Here is a 20,427-nt window from a genome sequence, read left to right on the forward strand (position 1 = left end):
AATGAACACATGAAAAAAATGCAATTGTATTAGAATTTAAGACAGTATAATCATTTCTGAGGCCTAATGTTTAAAAACAGTTTTTAAGGACTGGATAAAACTGAAAAATGCCTCTAAAGATGGTGAATACGTTATAAATTCTGTGCAACTCTCACTAGAATCAATTACACTGGGTTACAAAAAAATGTTTTTTGCAAGTTGTCTAGGTTTTTTCAACTGAATTAGGACCATTTTGCACCGCTAAATCCAAAAATGACATCTGTTTTTCTCAATCAGGTCAGGTTTTTTTGCCAATTTGATTTTGAAAAATTTGATCTTCTCACAAAATTGATTACATATTTGTGACTTTATCAGTTGATTTTTTATATAGTTCTCACCCAAAATAGGTTTTAAGAGAAAAAAATCATTTTCTAACAGGATGTATATATTAAGTGTGACAAACTGTAGCAGAATACGTCAGGCTTATTTTTGCAAGATCTTCTAGTCGAAGCCATTTCACTCACCTGTAATATTAAAAAAACCATTAATCATAAATTGGCAAAAGTAAAATCTTCAGAACTCGTTTATTGCAAGAAATATGAAAGAATTTTGTATCATATGATGTGAAAATGCCCATAAATGTAAGCAAAAATGTTAAAAAGCCAATATGTAGCATAGTTCAGAAAGTTGACCTGATTGAGCAAAATTAATGTGATTTTTGGATTCAGCACACCAAAATTATCCTAAATCAGCTCAAAAATCTTCAACAATAAATTTGTTGTTGACCAGTGTTATAGCAAAACCGAAGACATAAAATCAAACGGGCGATTTACAAATATTTCATTTATTTATTCATTCTAATCTAAATGATTGGAAAGGAGTAGGATGAAGAAAACTTATAATACCTGCCCCTTTCTTGAAACATCTGCTTACATCAGATAGGTTGCCGTTACAGCTATTACAGTAAACAGTTTACACGATAGTCAATGCAAATACGACAAGTCCAAAATCCATAAGTTAAATTATTTCATTACATGCTTTTATAAAGCTTCTCTACTCTTTCCTTATACAAACCTCTTAAACTGAAAAATATTTGTACAGCTTTTCTCTTCCATTGCCAAAGAATACGCCAACTACTTCATAGTATAAGACAGTGGAACACAACGGGCGAGCTTTACGGCAGATTATTGCACTGTTGATTTGCACATAAGTGATTCAATTAGCGAGTGTGTCTTTTATGTGCCAATCTCCTGTTAACTAGCTGATGTGCGACCTACAAACAAGCACAACCTCGCATTAAAGCGGAGAAACGCGTCGGTTCCCCTCATGCATAATTCAGTGCCGAACTCGTATCTTTATCTCTAAAGCTTGTGAAGAGCGGCACGTGGCCCGAGGGCTATTACACAAACACGCAAATAAACATAGAACAGTACTTTTCAATGTGTTTGGTCCCCCACTTAACTCGAACACAACAAGTGAAAGTTTTTATTCTTAAAATGTTGGACCTGTAATTATTATTATCACTGTTTGCGTTTATAATCAGATCATTAACCAGTGATTTGTTTTATTAACTTTTCTGTCCTAAATGTCACCACAACAGTCCAAATATAAACTGTATTTATATTGATAATATAAGGCCTTGAAATGATTTTATTTAGATTTCATCATCTATATGTCACCCATCCTCCGACTGAGGACTTCAAAGCCTCAAGTCAGTTGAAAGTAAAAAGACATGTATAGAATAGAACAGGCTTTATTGTCATTACACTAGTTGTGCAACAAAATTGCGCAGCTGTATTAAATGTATGATACCAGACCTCTACATCTCAGTAGAAAATGAGGGAACACATTTATGTATATTATTTCAAAAACCTGGTTCACTCTGGGGTTCGATCAAGTGGTAATACGTGGACACATTTGGTGTTCAACAGTCTGTCATGTAAGCAGAGTAACTTATGCATGTATTATACATATTTGAGTAGGTATTTATCAGCACTTACAGATAAAATACAGATAAAAATTTTAGGTGAAAAATGTCAAATTACTGCTCAGTAACACGTGGACTTGAAACGGACGTACATTTTTTAAGCTTTACGCAAACATTCAAATCATGCGGTTCTTGACAGAAATTGATATCAAGTAGGACAAAACCTTTTAGATGTTATGTTCAACTATGCGGGAAGTACATTTTGGAGTAAAATATTGAAAAGTCTGTTTTATATTGACATGAGAATGTGGTAACATGTGGACAGGCTGCCATAGTAACTATTTACCGTTGTGTACATCACCCAAAATGCATCGAAAGATCATTACTTTCTGAAAGTTTCACTAAAATATCTGAATTATAAGGAACTTGAAAATTAAAAATTGGTATTTTTGTGGTAACATGTGGACAGGGCCTTTTATGCAACTCACAAATGTTCAAACTCATAAATATCAATAATATTCACAAAATAATGAAAATCTAATACTTGAAACTTAACAATCATCTATATAATCAACAGACTATTTTTTGTGTCAAATTGGAGCTATATTTTTATATCTGAGGCATGGCTATGGTGTGAAAAGTACAATCGGTTGTAACTTTTTTTTCTCCAAGTGGTATTTTAAAAAGGATAACAGTTCCATAAAATAGAGATCTTTAACTAAAAAATGAGCCCACTAGATAAATGATGTGTGCAAATTTACTTCTTCATGTTGATGTTCACTTTCACTTGATCAGACCCTTTAGTGTTTACACCATTGAATGCCGAAGTTTTTCAGTTCAAAACCCCCAAAAAGTCTGCCTGATGTCTCCTTGGGACCAAAGTTTACAAAAACACATCTACCTGTCCACATTTTAACTGACTCTTCTGCTGCTGAAACAGTGTCATGAAGTCTCTAGTTTTATGCTTTGTCATGTCTTGCACTGTTTTCCTCGTTATCTGACTTGCGTCATTTTCATCTTGTTTCATGTTTTCTATCTTTTTTTGTGTTGTTACATCCATTACCTTTACCTGCATTTCACATACAGGTACATATTTATGTACTCTTAAATTTTAGACAGTAATTTCACATATCACATGATTTTACACATTATTTTGTATTTTGTCAGATGGTGACCTATTTTGGGTCCTGAGTTTGGGAACGGCAGGTTTAGACCAGTTCTCAGATGAAGTGTCTTTTAGTAATGTTACCTACACTATCACCAGGGTTAAATGTGTTTACAAATTCTGAGGTGAGAAAACCTCTAATGCTGTTTAATGACATGCTAATAGATCATTTACATAATAACATATACGTTACATCTGTCGCAGCTTACATAATCAGTCTCTGTTTTCTAGATAAATAGCTAGGTTACTTTGGGCGGGACAACCGACTGGAATTTATTTTAATGTTTTGTTCATAATAAATCTGGAGTAGCCACACCTAAATCCAATCTCATCAGAAAAATAAATTAGAATTTAGATTGAAACTTACTAGTAATAGTCTTTAATGTTTTGTCTCATGTAAACAAAGACCTTGAATTCCATAGATAGGACAGTATTATGGCTGTTGGTATCCACAAAAGTGTTCAAAATGCCTAATTTAAATGGAAAAATCTGAATGAAATTAACTCTTAAAGACCTCAAAGATCTTCGTGGCAACTTCCAAATACATTTTTCTTAACATTTAACCTTTCCTGAGTAATTCATCACCATTTATTATAATAATATCCTCTGTATTTTGCATTTTAAACTGTCATTATGGATGTTCATAAAAGCTCAAGATTATTCAGGGTTCCCACTCTTTCCTTGAAATATTTTCCAGGACTTTTCCAGGACATTTTCAGCTGCTACAGAGACAAGTTATCACGTCATACACTAATCCATTCCCCTGTTCTCCTCATTCTTTAGAAGTGTTCTTTCTATAGTTGGAACTTGCATTTACCCAGATTGCTTCTATGTTTATTACTCAGATATTTGATGTGCAATCTATAGCTGTAATTTATCTATGAAAAATAATTATGACAAATGTATCATAGAATAATACAAACACACCCACAGATTACAGCGTAGCACTTCATCAGTATGACAAACTGGAATTACGATGTTCAACTGGGCAATTCCCAACTCAACTTTCTCTTCTGCACTTCCTCTAAAAATATTTGTGCATTTTCAGTGACTCACTGAAAAACTGTTTCCTTTGTTTTATCTCAGTTTAGGCACACAAGGTCATAAGGCAGGGGGTGGATAAATAATTTTCCAGGATAACTTAACCGTTTCCAGGACATTTGACCTTTTTTCTCATTTTCCATATGTTTTCCATGACTGTAAAATTGGTCAATCGTTTTCCAGGTTTTCCAGGACGCATGGGAACCCTGTTATTACATCAAAGCAGAGGAAACTGAAAAAAAGGGACTTTTTCAGCAAATTATATCGTCTCCAACCACTGTCATTCATCAAACTATATGGGTTTTATTGGTGAATTAATGTTGCAGAAGACGATGGGGTTTCCACGTTCACTGCTAAGCCTTTCACTTCGAATTTCTCCAAAAGCTGAGAAACTGCATTTTTACCTGAATTATTTCATTGTATTGATAGGATTAGTGGTTCAAAAGTTATTAAACATTTTAGATCAGTAGTTGCTTTTTGTTGCTGGTGACTGTTGAGTACATGAAGGGTTAAAGAACTGCATTACAGTTAATGTCATGTAATACTGTCACCCAGTGCAACAGTGTGATTCATAACGTATACATGTTGGGACAGCAGTGGAGTTCCATGGAACAGAGGAAACGGATATTCCCAAACATAAACACACAGTCTGAGCGTGGTACAGATGTTTGTGTGTGAAACAGCAGACACTCACATTTTTCGGGGGGAGTTATTGTGATGGTCTGGGCTGTGAACTCCTCGTCGAAGTATCTGGTGTCTGTCTCTGACGTCACCTGAGGCTTGAAGGGAGGGACCAGCTGTGACAGTAAGATGAGGAGGATGCAAAACAGTAAGTTTAGAGCGCTTCATTGTTCGCTGAATATAAAACAGGCGAGCACCGTCCAAAGTTAGACAAAACGGAAACAAAGGCGAGGGGAGTGGAGGAGGCAGGGTGTAAGTAAAAAAAGGAGTGATGGTTTTAATCCAGAGTGAACGGTGATGGGAAGGCGCTCAGCAGCTGTGGAGCGTGTGGAAAGCGTTGTCACACAGGACCTGAGTGAAACCTGTCACTCCAACAGACACATACACAGATGTCAAGGATACATGTGACACGTGGATAGAATTCGCTGCAATATGTGTTTTCCAATGCATATATTTCCTGTGTTCATTTGTGGCATGTGTGAATTCTTGCATATGTTACATGATTTAACTCTAAATCTTCAATATATCTATAATAAATGTAAAAAAAAAAAATCAATAAATTTTGAATTAGGGCTGGGAAAAAATCGATTTAATTGAAAAATTGAATTTGTAGATCACATCGAGTTTTATTTTTAGAAAATCGATTTTCTAATCACACAAAAAATATAGGTATTTTGAATTTGCCAACAGCACATCCTTCTGGGTTCCTGTAGTTCTATGAGCTCGAACCCTCCCTCCCCTTCCCCTACATGAATCACAGAGTCACAACAAACAACATGGCAGAGACAGCCAGTGGTAGAGCAGCTTATTCCCAAGAATGGTTCTGCGACTTCAGTCGTTTGGAACTGGTTTGGATTCGCAACATCAGATACAGAACAGGCAAATCCTCACTGTAAAATATGTGAGGGTGCATGGTGTCACTTTGTTGAAACCAACGACTGCCTTTGCTTTTTTTTTAAGGTCTGTCTCAATTCACTTAAATTGAAAACAATAAAGTTACTGTGTTTTCAATATATTTGTGGTCTGCACTTGTGTTCTTTTAAATAGGGGATTGAAAATTTAATCGAAAATCGAGTTTTTCATTTAAGAAAAATCTGAGATTTTTTTCAGGCCATATTGCCGTGTCCTACTTTGAATTCAGAATTTTTGGCTTTCACGTTTTTGTCTTGTCTCAACTGATGCGTCTCCTCTGAATTTTCACATGATTTTGGTGACGCCAACATCTCTAAGATTTTCAAGAGAATGATTTTTCATGTTCTATTTCAAATAGGAAAATAAAGTCATATGTCGTAAATGTTTTTGTTTTGCATTTTACTTGACAGCTGGTGACCCAATAGACACAGTCCCACAACCCAGTTTAAGCACAGAGCAGAACAGAGCAGTGTAATATGTTCACAGATGGGACCTAAACAAGTACGAATACTTGTTACTGTACTTCTGTAGAGTATTCAGGTACCTGTACTTTACTGAAATATTTACTTTTATGACAAATTTCATTTATCTCTTACATTTAAACTCCTTACATTTTCAAAATAGACTTTGTGTTACTTAAGTTTTAACACATTTAAAATGGAAAAGGAAACTGGGATGCAGAATAATGGCATCATAATTTGTTCACTATTACAGACATGCAAACTGATTTAAACACACTGTAACACCGACACATTGTAAAAAGATAAATGTTCATTATTTTCACAGTATCGTTTTTTTAAATTATATTTGAAGTTAAACTGGTTTTACAGTCTTCACATTATAGTAATATGATGTGAAGTCCAGTTCCCTTTGTACAGAAGCAGTAGAAATGCCCTGCAAAGAGCTAGCTTTAAGTACTTTTATACTCCGAGTATCTTTCAGTCTATATTTTTCTTTTTTACACAACTTTTTACTCAATTCATCTTCACAAAATAAAGTCAATGTTGAATCACACTTTTATCAGTCTTTTGTTATCTAATTCTACTATGAATACCTTTATAACCAGCGTTGGCCACAGTGGAGGCAAATGAACTAAAGCCAAACTGCTGAAGTTGTTGAAAAAAATCATAAAATGTACAAATGACATGAGACTGTAACAAACTACAAAAAAAACCCAATAACATAACACTCATTGACTCAAATGAGTGGTATTTATTGTTGACATGTATTTTTTATGCAAAATCTTTCGTATTTCAAGTATTAGTGAAATAAAGTTGTCAAATTTTCAATGCATTCACATATAGAATGACAACTAAAACACCAAGAATAAAAATATTTTATTTGTACCTTATAAAAGTCAGTCTGGTGTGCTACTAACTTGAACAGTGTTAATGTGTAATGGTATGTTTCATTTAGCGTTTATGATGATATACATCCACTACATTTATGTTCAATATTTCTTGGGGCTTTTTCTTTAGAATAAAATGGCATAATATGGATATACATCACCCATCATCATAGGATGTGACTTAAACCATTATTGAGTGAAAATGCTCTGAAGTTCATTCGTTGTATACATTGACAGCTTTTATCACCAAAAAAAAAAGACAGCTCATTGTCTGCTATTGTTTTGACTGAGATGTGTCCAGCAGCAGAAAATACATACTGGTGTTTAGTTTAACTACATGAGCTTCACTACTTCAACAACGTTTATAGCATATTAAACTGTTTTATTAGACAATAAACAGTATAAAAATGGGCAAATATGACTATGTACCTTTTTATCGTAGACATCCTGCCAGTCAATTCCAATGAAGAAACTGTGTCTCATTATTTCTTTAGCATCATCTGGTCCTCCACCGAGCCTGAAGGAGGAACACATTCATATTTTCAAGTGTCTTTTCATATAACAGATGACTACAGATACATTCCCTGTGTGTCTTTATTGAAACCTACCGTTTGTTGGGGTCTTTTATGAGCAGGCCGGACAGCAGAGACTTGGCGTCGGCTGACAAAGTGCGGGGAAACTTGATGTCTTCCATGAGGATGAGCTCAAACAGCTTCTCGTGGTCTTGGTTATAAAAGGGCAGTCGGCCGCACATCATTTCATATGTCACCACGCCCAAACCCCACCAGTCCACCGCCCGGCCGTAGTCATTATCCTCCAGGACCTGAGGGGGACAGATACACATTTATTTTATTGGGCATATGTTTTTATTCTGCATTTGTTTTACTGGGTTATGCATACGGCCTGAGGTATTTATTTTAGAGACAGATGAGACAAATGAAAGACAGTGACAGAGAGCCAATACAGGTAAGCCTTTGTGTATGTTTTCTAAGGAGAACAGTAGTGTCTGCAGAGATAATGAGGGCTGAGAGGTATATTGTTCTCCCCGTCCACAGCGTACAAACACAGTCAAACAGAGGCAAACATCATGGGATGGCAGGTCTACAGAGGCCCCTGTTACAGTAAGGGAGTCAGTGTGCTGGCGTGGCCCACCAGATGCCCCCTCTGGTCCCTGCCAGCTCTCTCTGGCACACTGATCCCCCTCCTGGCAGGGACAGACAGGACCAACGTCCCTGGATGGAAAAGGCAGGAACAGCCTGCAGCACGGGTCAGGGCCAGTCAACCTCCAAACTGGCTCCACATGTACAGGACTGAGCCGCTGTGTTGTGAGCGTGGCAGAGACGGCCTGTGAAAGAAGTCACTCCTGAATCAAAGTCTCATGTCTGGGCTAGCGTCTTGTTCCAGTTCCCTGTCTGTTCCCCTTAAGCTGTCCTCCCCAGTCCTGTTGTCATCCTGACTCCTCCGTCCTCTAATCACATCTTTCCTGCTCTTTTATCCTCTCAGGTGCGCAAACGCTTCGCTCGGCAAAAAAGACGAGGAACGATCCAGAAGCAGAAAAAGAAACATTTCAGGTGTTGATGAGGACCTCAGTAACATAATAAGCTTATTAACATGTTACACAGTAATGAGTGCATGTGTGTGTGTGTGTGTGTGTGTGTGTGTGTGTGACTGACAGACAGACAAGCAAAACTGGAGAGCAGCCAGCACAGCATATGTTGCACATCTCGCCAATAATAATAACATCACTGTTAATAATGGACCAGGCAGGGTGGACAGGACCGCACACTAACACACATTAATACGCAATACACAAACATATTCAAACATAAACATGTTTTTGACCAACCACGTAGAAAATTATCGGACAAATAATAAAGCAGTTTAAAAATAAGTATATGTACTGACAGAACTAGTACGTGTCATTAGAAACAGCAGGATGGCTGGCAGATGCACACACCCAAGTCGTTGTGAATGCTTAAATAGATCAGGATGAAAGCACAGAAGAGAAGAAATAAAAATATCTTTATCCATATTGCAGACTGACTGACAGTGAGACCCCCAAAAGTGGAAGAAATGAAAGCAAATTAATTAAAAGATTGAGCTCCTATTTTCTAAACAGACTGATATGTGGAATGAATTAACGTAATTTCAACGATTAAAAAAAAAGTATTATTTTATTTAAAAGCTTTTGAATCTGCTTTACAAATTAAGGGATCTGAACAGTGTGTGAGCTGTGGACATTAAGAATTAAAACTGAGCTGTTCTTAATGTCCAGTATGATACAGAAAAATGATATAATCTGATATCAGATCATACAGCGAACCTCCCACATGACAGATATTGCGCTACTTTCATGGTGGAAAATGAAATACGTGATTCATCAACAATTAAACAACAATAACTGCTTCATCACACTCTTGAGTAAACACAAGTCAGTTAACAGTAGACGGATGAAAAGCTACTGGTTAGTTTCTCATGTATGAAAATATGAATGTTTATTAAAAACAGGTGAGAAAATACACCCAACAGTTGTGTGTTAGTTTCCACAGCAGCTCAAAGCCTCAGAAAACTGTTCTTTTTCTGACTGAACTCACACATTTAACACTAAACTGCTAATGATAAAGGCGGCTGCTTCAGTATTTGCATGTATTTATGATATTTTATGTGTGAGTGTGAGTCTGTGTGTGCATTAAGCTGGTCACCCTGTTGGCAGCTGCAGAGACAAGCTGGGGGAACGAAGTGTGCCGCCAGCTCCAGATATTCTATTGATTGGTACGGCTGGAGGGATAACACTGGCTTAGACTGCTGGGAGACTGTCAGCGACACACACACACACAGCAGATGGAATATTTATCTGTCCTCATCAAATTCATAAAGTTTTGAGAGTGAGGCAAACTAGGAGATGTTTGGTGTTGTTTCAGTCCCTGCAGCTAGAGGAGGGACACACACACATACACTCTATGTGGTTTATGAAATTCAGAGCTGCTTACAAGGCTGTGCTTCAATACTGATCTACAGGGCTGTGTGCTCTGTGTGGAGCTGCTTTGTACAAAAAAGGGACAGGGATGCACACAAATACAAGCTGTCCAGTTGGGAATGTATGTATATGTATGTGCATGCGTAAGTATAGGGTTATGTGATATCTGCACGTGAATGTGAACACACTGGGACCAAAAAAGTGGTGGCAGCTCGGTTGCAGGCAGGGAGCAGATTAATCCACACAGAGCCAGAACGGTGGCCCACAGCCTGAGGCAGGGGAGGACACAAGTGTATGTGGAGAAAAAGAGAATATGAGAAATAGGACAAGACAGAAGTAATGAAAGAGGAGAGGAGAGGAGAGGAGAGGAGAGGAGAGGAGAGGAGAGGAGAGGAGAGGAGAGGAGAGGAGAGGAGAGGAGAGGAGAGGAGAGGAGAGGAGAGGAGAGGAGAGGAGGGTTGTCATGGTGAACTTTGAAGGAAGTGGTCTTGCCCTGTCCTGTCCCTGTTGGGACAGCCATGTGGCAGCTTGATGCTGCTTGCGGGACAGGGGCTTTGGCAGCCTGGACAGGAATGGAATGGATGGGATGGACACACAGCCTGTGGCTGTCCCAGCCCAGATACCCAGCAGGCTGTAGAGAACACAAACACACACCTCACACTCTGGGCACACTGACCAGAACACACACATATTGTTGGTGTCACGCAGACACACCTTCTATTCCCAAAGTGTCATCATCCTGCAAACTGGTTAGTGCTTCCATAGTTCATATATTTTGTATGTTTAAATTATCACTAACTGTGGTGCTGTGTTCATCAAATATTTACAGTAATAAAAATCACAACTGCCAACATATACCACATATGAATAAAATAAAAACACACGTGAAAAAATGGAAAAAAACCCCAAATCTATCCCCTTTAACACTTACACCAAAAATAGCCACTAGAAAATGTATCAAACATAAAAAAATATGAGAATACATCGAAGGCAGTCCCCATGTGTTTTCTTTGATCCTGTTCCATCCCTTTACAAGGACCATACACTGATTATTATTTAATCCCCGTTAATCACATTTTTGACTATCCTTAAAGCAAACAATAACACTTTTGGCTGAAGAATTATTCACTTGTTCACTATGGTGTTATGTTGCTGAAATATCTTTGTACGAGAAGCGTTGAGACACGCAGCAGACACAAACCCTCTCTTATTCACTTCTCATCTGGCCTTTTCACTAATGGCAAACACAGGAACTATCTGAGTTTCACTCCTGTAACCCTGAAATATTTTCTCTCCCTTCTCATCTTCCTCTGTCTTCAACCCCCACCCCCTTTCTCTTTTTAATCCCGGCTACTTTGCATCTCTGTAACTTGGCTCCGAGCAAACTGTGTTATTTTTACACGCGGGCGGGCGGGCGAGCAGAGCGTGCGGGCGGGCGAGTGGCGGCGGCGGTGGTGTAGATTTCCAGGTTTTTTCCGAGCACCTTCCTCCAACCTCGCCCATCTGCCGCCATCTGCCTCGCTTTAGCCCGCACTTTCTACTGCAATCACACACACAGCACACGCACGCACACACACATAAATGCACACAGACGCACATCCTGTGAAAAATAACCAACAGCCTCCAATCAGCTTTTGGCACGCAAAGGAAGGGACTCTAAAAAAAAGCACAAAATGCTGCGCCAAATTGTCCTCCATACTTTTTCAAGTGGGATATACACTATGCCTCTCCCCTCCTGCCTTCATCTCCACATCTCCATTGCTCTGTCTCCACCACCCACAGTCCTGTGCCGTTCTCGCCAGTTGATCTACTGGCCTTTGTATGAGGCAGCGCTGATGGCTGGACAGCAGACAGCTGCAACAAAACTACAAAAACTTCTTTATGTATGTATATATGTGCATGTGTGTGTGCTTTTCCAACTCTACTGTCACACACATGAGCTTCAGTTTATTGATCTACACCTGTGAGCTGCAACTGAAAGTCTCTAAAATTAAAGCTATTTTAAAACAATCTAATATTTATTAAAACCACAAGGTGTTATGGGTACAAGGCTAAGTTAGTGTCTGTTATTATCTCTGTGTAATTTACAGGTTCAGGTAAATATAATGTGGTCAGTATGGATGTGTGTTTGTAGGTGTGTCTGTCACAGCAGTAGTGTGAAACTGCCGAGAGTATTTCCATTTATCAAACATTAGTAATATTCCTAGTAGGTAAACACATCAGTCAGAGCTGTTGTTAGCTAATCGTGTGCTGTGCAGTGGGAAACATAAGTCCCACAGTTCACAGGGGCCGTCCTAGTAAAGCCTTGTGTGGTACAGAAACACTGCCTAATGGATGGGCCGCCTGTGGCTGCCACAGATGCTTTTATGTAGTACAAAGCCTCAGTCAATCTGCACAGTTTACAGAACTCAGTTTACTGAACATAACAGCCAATGCAATTTGTGTCAGTTATCATTTATGCTGTTTAAATCCTTTATCACTTAGCCCTAACACGTTTACCAAAATATTAAAAACAATCTAATACTGTGTAACTGGACTTCCTTGGCTCAGTCCCATCCATATGCTAGTTAAAGACAAAATAAAAAAGGATGGATATTTTTTTTTTTTATTTTACAAAAACTGATCATAAATGAGATTAAAAAAAAAAAGTAGAAGAGAGAGAGAGAGTGTGGACGGATGTGATTTAACTCAAAAAATGGAAATGAGAGAACAGACAAAAAGAGTGTTACCTCGGGAGCGAGATACTCTGGCGTGCCGCAGAAGGTTTTCATCGTAGCAGCGTCTGTGATGCCCTCCTTGCAGAGGCCAAAATCAGTGATCTTGATGTGGCCGTCTTTATCAAGCATCAGGTTCTCTAACTGGAGATGGAATGAAATGCAAATCAGTCCCAGAATGCAATATCAACAGAAATTCACAGAGACTACTGCAACCGTAACATTTATTTTTTGGGAAAACATGAAGAGAACTGTTTTGAATTAATGTCAGAAGTTTCTTGTGATTTTTTTATTTTTATTTTGGGGACTCCAGTATTAACTTGTGTAACTGACTGTATTTGACTGGAAGCATTTGTTGAGATGGACGAGTGCTGGCAAATTACTGATGATGTACTGTGGAGTCAAGGTTTTGAAGAGGAGAGCAGAGGCAGACAGATAAGGAGAACCTGTTATTACCATACACATACTGCAGTGGCAGTACACACACTCCGAGCTGAGGAGGGAAATAAACTTCAAGGGTGTAGCAGAGCCACTCAACCTTTTAATTTTAATGGCTGGAGTGTTTTTCTCGCTTTCTGTCTGCTTTTTCTCCTTTTTGTTTTCTTGGCTGCTGTGAGTGGGGCTGGGGCCAAGGCTGCCAGGCAGACGCTCAGACAGAGCCATCTACCTTTCTACCTCTGTGGCATCAGCACCACCACAACCCCCCCCCCCCAAATCAACCTCCCCCTCCTGCTCTGCTTGTCGACTTCAACTGCTTTATGTCTGTGTGTGCACTGTCCCTCTCTCACTCCCTCTCTTTAATTACCACATATCCGGAGCCACTTGTCTCCTTGTGGATAAAAAAAAAAAAAAAAAACTAAAAAGTGGGGGCTAAGAAAGTTTTTCTTCAAATATGTGATAGCTCTCATCCATGCCCCCTAACCAACATCCACTCTCTGTTTCTGTTTACCTTGAGGTCCCGGTACACAATCTTGGCTGAATGCAGGTAGTCGAGAGCGGAGACGATCTCGGCGCCGTAGAAGCGCGTGCGTTCCTCTGAGAACACTCGCTCTCTGGACAAATGGAAAAACAGCTGCGGGAGATGGAGGAAAGAAAAGAGAGAGAGAGAGCGGGAGAGAGAGAGAGACAGAGAGAGGGTAGGGGAGAGGGAGAGGGAGAGGGAGAGGGAAGAGACAGCAGGGACGGCACAGCAATAATTACTGATTTATTGGAGGAAATTAGCACAACACAAACTGGCTGCCCGCACCATATTGAGATGATAGATAGTGGAGGGGAGGGTGAGTGAGGGGTGCGTGCGTATGGGGTGCGCACGGAGAGGGGTTTTGGAGGGAGGGGGGTCTCGGAGGAGGGCGGGTGGAGGCACTCGGCAGCTGGCGCCTCATCTAGCAGCTCCCCTCACCACACACACACACACACACACACACACACACACACACACACAAACACACACACATACCTCTTCCACGTTACCCTCTGGGCTACATTGGCACAGTCCTGCCATGGAGTACAGTGATGGGGGCCAAATCAAGGGTTTAATCAATACAGCAGACTAGTTAAAGATAGGCCGACCGCCGCCGCTGCCGCCGCCAACACCCCCCCCATGCACCTCCTTCCCCAAGTACCTACAGTGCGGCTCTCATTAGTGGCCTAACTGGCCTTGCCCCATGAGTCCAGTCTTCATTTAGTCCATTCTCATACCCATCCCTCACTCATTTTGTTTTTACTTTTAAAGCGTCTGGAACTCTTTGTCCTCAGGGGGTCTGACCTCTCTTTACGCTTGAGTTTTTATTGCTCACCTCACATTCCCCTCATCTTTCTCCATCTCCCAGGCTGTCAGTTGTCAAGTTGTCACTGTCAAACAGCTACACATGTGGCACCAAAATGACACCAGCCTGCTGTGCCATACCAGTCAAGTTGTACAAATTACCCATGAGGCCAAGGGGCACACATCTCGCCATTAATTGTTCAGGGAGGTTTGCATATGGCCACTGGAGTGATGCTCACAGACCACCTTGCTCGGATGGTGTCTGTGTGAGTGTGCATGAGTCTGTGTGTGTGTGTGTGTGTGTGTGTGTGTGTGTGTGTGGCAGGGCTGTGGTGAGAGGGGGTAACACGACAGGTGGGCCTTCATCAGTGTACTGGCAGCTGTGACTGTGGCAGGTTTGTAATGGGGTTGTATGTGTGTGACTGTGTGCGTTTGTGTGGCATGTGTGGTCACAGTTTGTCCGTTGAGGTAAAAATTTGCACTGTGTGTTTGTCTAGCAATGTGTATGTTTTATATTTTATGTGTGTGTGTGTGTGTGTGTGTGTGTGTGTGTGTGTTTGCTCAGGCCTGGCGTTGGCTGAACTGCCTAACTAACTGGGAGGGGAGCAGGTGACAGTTACACTGAGGGAATGAACCAAGATTGCAAAAACGGCCCGATTAAAAATCTGAGAAATGGAAAAGTGGGGGAATCCAAACTCATTTCATCTCCGAATGTCATTCTGGCTGTATCTGCCCCATAGGTGTGTTCATAAATAGACAAGAGCAGGAGAGGGATGAAACGGAAAAGAGAGACGCGGAGGCAAGCGAGGGGCCAGTTGGTTGGCAAATTAACTGTGTTAGAAAGCAATCGAACAGTCAAACTTTAGTCACTTCTTGGGTGTTTGTGCCTCTTAACATTCCTGTGATGTGTTGCTTCTGCGGATCCACACGCCTCCATCACATATTGCTTCAATGTAAGTTCTAAAATATTTTCATTGTACATTTTTGGAAAATACGTAGTTATGAACTGGGGGATGTTTGATAGGCTTTGATGTAAGATTTAAAACAAGTTACATAGTTTGGTATTAAGTCTAAGAATAAGGTGAAGAATGATTTATTACACATAGATACATATAAATTACTTAATAATATATAAATACTATATTAATACTTGCACTTTAAAATCAAAGAAAAAATGGAGAAGAAAATGTATAGTTCCTTCTCCTAAATGTGGAGATAAAATGGGTTTAAACTATGTCTTGAGTTGCAGGAGTTGGGATGAGTGGGGTAAAGAACGCTGTCAGTTATTGTGGTGAAGCTGTGGTTTAACTGGCTCTTTAAAGCCCTGATACACAAACACATACACTACAATCATTAACAAAGAACATGTTTGTGGGTTCTTACCTCTCCTCCGTTTACATACTCCATTACGAAACAGAGGCGGTCTTTAGTCTGGAATGAATACTTCAGCGACTGCAACAAGAATCACAAAAACACAACAATGTTATACATACAAGTACACACAGTCACAGAAAAAAATGTTAGACCATCCAAAGTCATCATGAATAATGGTTATAAAATCAAGTACTAACTCCTGTCTGTATCATGTGACTAAAACAGACAGAAAAGAAAACATGGAATGCTTAAAAGCACTGTTTTTGGCAGTGCAATGCCATAGCTATTGATGTAAGAACTGAAGTGATTTTGGTTATTATCAAGAAAACCATGGAAAATGGACAGACATTAACTCTTAAATTAAACCCTTATGAGCTATTTTTGTCGTTATCATTATATTTGTCCAAACAAATGTACCTTTAGTTGTACTAGGCATTAAAATGAGCCAGAAATTGAAGAAAACAAGGGATGGTCTAAATTTTTTCCACAACTGTAGAAGCAAACATAGAGATGTAACTGCTATAACTAAATAGTGACGAATTTTATTTAGTAGATCTGCATTTATTATTTAACAATGTGATGCAGACAGTAGTGTATAAGTGATAGTTACCAATAGGAAAGTTACTAATCAAGAGGAAAACCAGCTTCATCTTTTATTTTTGCAGCAGCATAGGAAAAACCAACAGCAGCAGGTTGACCTGAATAGAATCCAATATTGTGTTTCAATTTGGCCAAGCAGTGCCTCTTGTATGTGATTTTCCACATAAACTCCTTTAGCAATGAATAGTAAAGTGAAAGAGTGAACAATTTCTCACTCAACAAGAGCCTGTTCCCAGTCTAGCTAAAACAGCAGGAGCAACAAAACATGATCATTCATAGCTTTACAGTGCAAGTCTCTATTTACTTATTCAAATCAAGTATGCGTGCTAAGTGTGTGTCTTTGTGTGTTTGTTCTTTCAAGAGAGAATGCTACTAAACAAAAGAACAGTTGCTCTGGGTCTCTTTGTGGCTGCAGGTGTGACATGAGTAAACTCAGATCTCAGAACTGTAATTGCTCTCAAGACAGTGCACGAGTGTGTGTTTGCACATGTATGTGTGTGTATAGTGGCAGAATCATGAAATGAGCAGTGGCTGATGTGTGTATGTATACATGAAAGAAAGAGCGCAAAGCTAACAGATGCAGCGTTAATGTAGAACAATTTGGTGTCTAACTCTTAATTAGCCTCGAGAGACTCAGGTATATAGGATCAATATGATTTGACTGTGTGTGTGTGTGTGCACATGATGTGCACTCTTACAGATGTCACTACATTTGCATATGCACATATGTCTGACTTCAAAACCATTTGTTTTTTGTTTATGTGTGGTACTTACAGTGAGAAAGGGATGTCTGGTGTTTTTCAGTACTCTGCTCTCTGTGAGTGTGTGTGCCACTTCATCCTGTTTCAATGTGGGAAAAACAAAAGAATAATAAAAATGTATATTCAGGCAGTCCAAGGGCATGTCACAAAATGCATTAAAACATGAGATAGCAACACCCATCCAAACTAACCTTGGCTATTATGACTTCTTTTTTAAGAATTTTCATGGCGTAGTATTTCCCACTGGCCTTCTCTCGGACCAGAATCACTTTACCAAAGGTTCCCTTCCCTAGCAGCTTCAGGTAGTCGAAGTCACTCATTGTCTGAGGAAAGATCACACAGAGATCCACATCAGCATCATCATGCCATGGCTTCAACTTACCCACCCTGATTCTATTCAGGTACACCATTTACATAGCAAGGATACTTACTTGTTTAGTTTGCTATGAAAATTACATCTGGTACACTTCCTCACTTGGTGTTTTCAATCTCTAAACATTCCATAAGCGTTGTGAAAAGAAATTTCAACCTTACATTGTGGTAAAGGCTTTACTGCCCCAGCATGTTTTGGAATGTGTTTAAAAATTAAACAAAGTTGACCAGAGGGAACATGAAATATGTTGTGTTCACACTGTCTACAATGAAGTCAAAGTGAATTTTAATGAACAGAAAGGTGAGTGGAAACGACAATGTTCAAAAGGTCAAGGTGCACAATATTTCCTAAACACCTTGAGCAAGTTTCAGAATTGGTAGAAACATTCATTTGGACTCAACAATGAGGTCAAAATATGTTGCTGGCCAAAGGTCAAAGGTCAGTGTCACTGTGCCCTCTTCTATTCTTGTAACTGTGACATGTCAGCAATGCCTGAGGGGAGTTTTTCCTAATTCAACACAAAATTTCTCTTGGACTCAAAAAGAACATTAGAGTTTGGTGGTCAAAGGTCAAAGGTCGAGGTCACTGTTATTCCACAAAAACATTTTGCTAATAACTGAAGGAACTGCATGAACAGATGATCATGTAATGATCATGGACACATCTCTTTCAACATGTTCTAATTTAATTCGGTTTTTCCATACTGTCCCAGCGTTTTCTTTTTTACAGTTGTACATGTTCAAAGCAGTATGACCTGTATAGGTTTTAATAAACTGCAGGCTTTGCCTCTGTTACTAAATTTACAAACAAAATTTTACATTGATGCTTTTACTGGCTCTGTAATTTAGAGAAAAACTATTTACAGAACACCTTTGTTGTTCCAAGGACAACTTCATTAGTTGTCACAATCTGGTGACTGAGAGGACAATTTAAAAAATTGCAAGTAGTCAAAGGTAATAACCCATTACATGAAAATGAAAGTAGTACAGCTGGAATAATTTCTCCTTTTGAGTGTTTGAGAGTGAGTGTGTGTCTGTATGTGCGTGTGATTGGCCATTACCTTGCGTTTGTGGTGTGTGGTGGAGATGTCCATCTCTTCCTCTACCATATTGTCGATGTTTGAGGTGGGGCTGCACTGGATCCTTTCTTCTTCTTGTCTCTGCAGTTTATCGGCCACCATCTGGATGGCCTCTGTCCACTCATCTCTGGGTTTAGGACATACAACAAAGACAGCTATAAGAATGTTCTACTGATCCTGCATACTGACTGTATCCCATCAGTTCATTATTTCACCACGCAGATACATCATTTCCATGAAATACAAATATTCTCTCATGTTTGTCTTATTAAATGAAATCTTACAGGCCAATAAGCAAAGGTTAAATGCACTGTTTGGTATTGTAATAGTTAATTTTTTTATCTTTATTTATTTATTTTTTATTCCATATTCATTTCAGTTTAGGTTAGACTTTTTTATAAAGTAGATTTTCTATTTAGTTAACTTTTTCAATGCTTAGATTTAGTTGACTTTTTTATTACTTACAGTGTTAGTTTTAGTCTTTTTTGTAATATGGGGTATTTGTCAAGGGCAAGTTTCTAAAAGTGAGAAATGGCACTGTGTGTTACAAAATATCATGACATTTTAAAACATGTAAAAAATGAACTATCATCAAAAAAAGACACCTGTAAAAGATGTATGCAGTGTGTTTCAGTCTCAGAAAACAAAAACTAATGACTAAGGCTAAAGATGTTTTCTCTATGATTTAAGATCATTTAGTTAATTATGTAAATGAAGCTTCTGTTAGCAATGGTTTTTCGCAAAGACATTTTTTGTCATTTCAGTTAATGGAATTCTTTTTCTCATCTAGTTTTTTGTTATTTCTTTGAAGACAGTAACATGATATTGTATAGGCGTTCTTATTACAGTGCTGTGTCCATGTCATCTGTATCCAAGGCCCAAACTAAAATTACAAAGAGGAGGCATACAGAAGCTGCACAAATGGAGCAGGACATTAACATCATTCACCTACATACTTCAGTAAGATGGCTGGTGCCCTTAACCAGGTTTTTAAAGCCACTAAAATGTTTTCAATTAACACAAACACCTATTTGTTCAGCAGAGAGGAAACATGGTCAACTAGAGAATCAACCAAATGAGCAATGATCATGGAGCAGAACTAATGCCTACCAGTCTGTGCCTATGAGTGTGTGTGTGAGGGCGACTCAGTGTGTGTACGGACGCACACCCATGCATTGAAGGGAACAATGCATTGTTGTTTGCTAACATTGTTCCTCCCCATTGACTTTCCATTAGCTGTGTTGTTCAACATCTGTTGAGTCAAAGTGTGACTTAGATTGTGTGTGCATGTGAATGTGTTTGTGCACGTTCATCATCTGCAGCAGAAGGCCAGCAATGCATCAGAATGTGCAGACGCGTTAGTGTATTTAACAATGATGAATATTATGGTCTGTACACAGGGCCAAACCTCCTTCTGCTCTGATAAACGAAGAGAGGAGAGGAGAGGAGAGGAGAGGAGAGGAGAGGAGAGGAGAGGAGAGGAGAGGAGAGGAGAGGAGAGGAGAGGAGAGGAGAGGAGATATATAGACAAATATTTCATCGTCTAGATTTCACATAAATAATAATGTTTAAGTTATTATACACAATCTATTACTGGAATATATAAAGATGTAAAGCCTCCCAAAGACAAGAAGCTAATCGCAAGTGAAAAATGATGTGCACATTTAAATTTCTGTTCATATCCAGCTGTTTGTGGAGCATCCATAACATGAAAAATAACTGCGATTACCTT

The 20,427-nt window shown here is 39.1% G+C and overlaps 1 protein-coding gene across 3 annotated transcripts in view; it reads right to left on the reverse strand.

The window, feature by feature from the left end:
• Window positions 1–20,427, reverse strand: part of akt3a (v-akt murine thymoma viral oncogene homolog 3a) — a 65,693-nt gene that overhangs the window by 5,740 nt on the left and 39,526 nt on the right. For 2 of the 3 annotated variants that reach the window (XM_030156330.1, XM_030156329.1), the window contains exons 5-13: window positions 18,678–18,822; window positions 17,436–17,567; window positions 17,258–17,323; window positions 15,893–15,961; window positions 13,694–13,816; window positions 12,760–12,888; window positions 7,662–7,876; window positions 7,483–7,570; window positions 4,807–4,909 (exon numbers count right to left, since the gene is read on the reverse strand). In XM_030156330.1, coding sequence (XP_030012190.1) covers window positions 4,807–4,909; window positions 7,483–7,570; window positions 7,662–7,876; window positions 12,760–12,888; window positions 13,694–13,816; window positions 15,893–15,961; window positions 17,258–17,323; window positions 17,436–17,567; window positions 18,678–18,822 — 1,070 coding nt within the window. Of the gene's footprint in view, window positions 1–4,806; window positions 4,910–7,482; window positions 7,571–7,657; window positions 7,877–12,759; window positions 12,889–13,693; window positions 13,817–15,892; window positions 15,962–17,257; window positions 17,324–17,435; window positions 17,568–18,677; window positions 18,823–20,427 lie in introns of those variants that run through there. The other variant, XM_030156331.1, reaches the window with a different exon arrangement.

The sequence above is a fragment of the Sphaeramia orbicularis genome, chromosome 15, assembly GCF_902148855.1.
Source record: "Sphaeramia orbicularis chromosome 15, fSphaOr1.1, whole genome shotgun sequence".
In the NCBI taxonomy this organism is placed as follows: Eukaryota; Metazoa; Chordata; class Actinopteri; order Kurtiformes; family Apogonidae; genus Sphaeramia; species Sphaeramia orbicularis.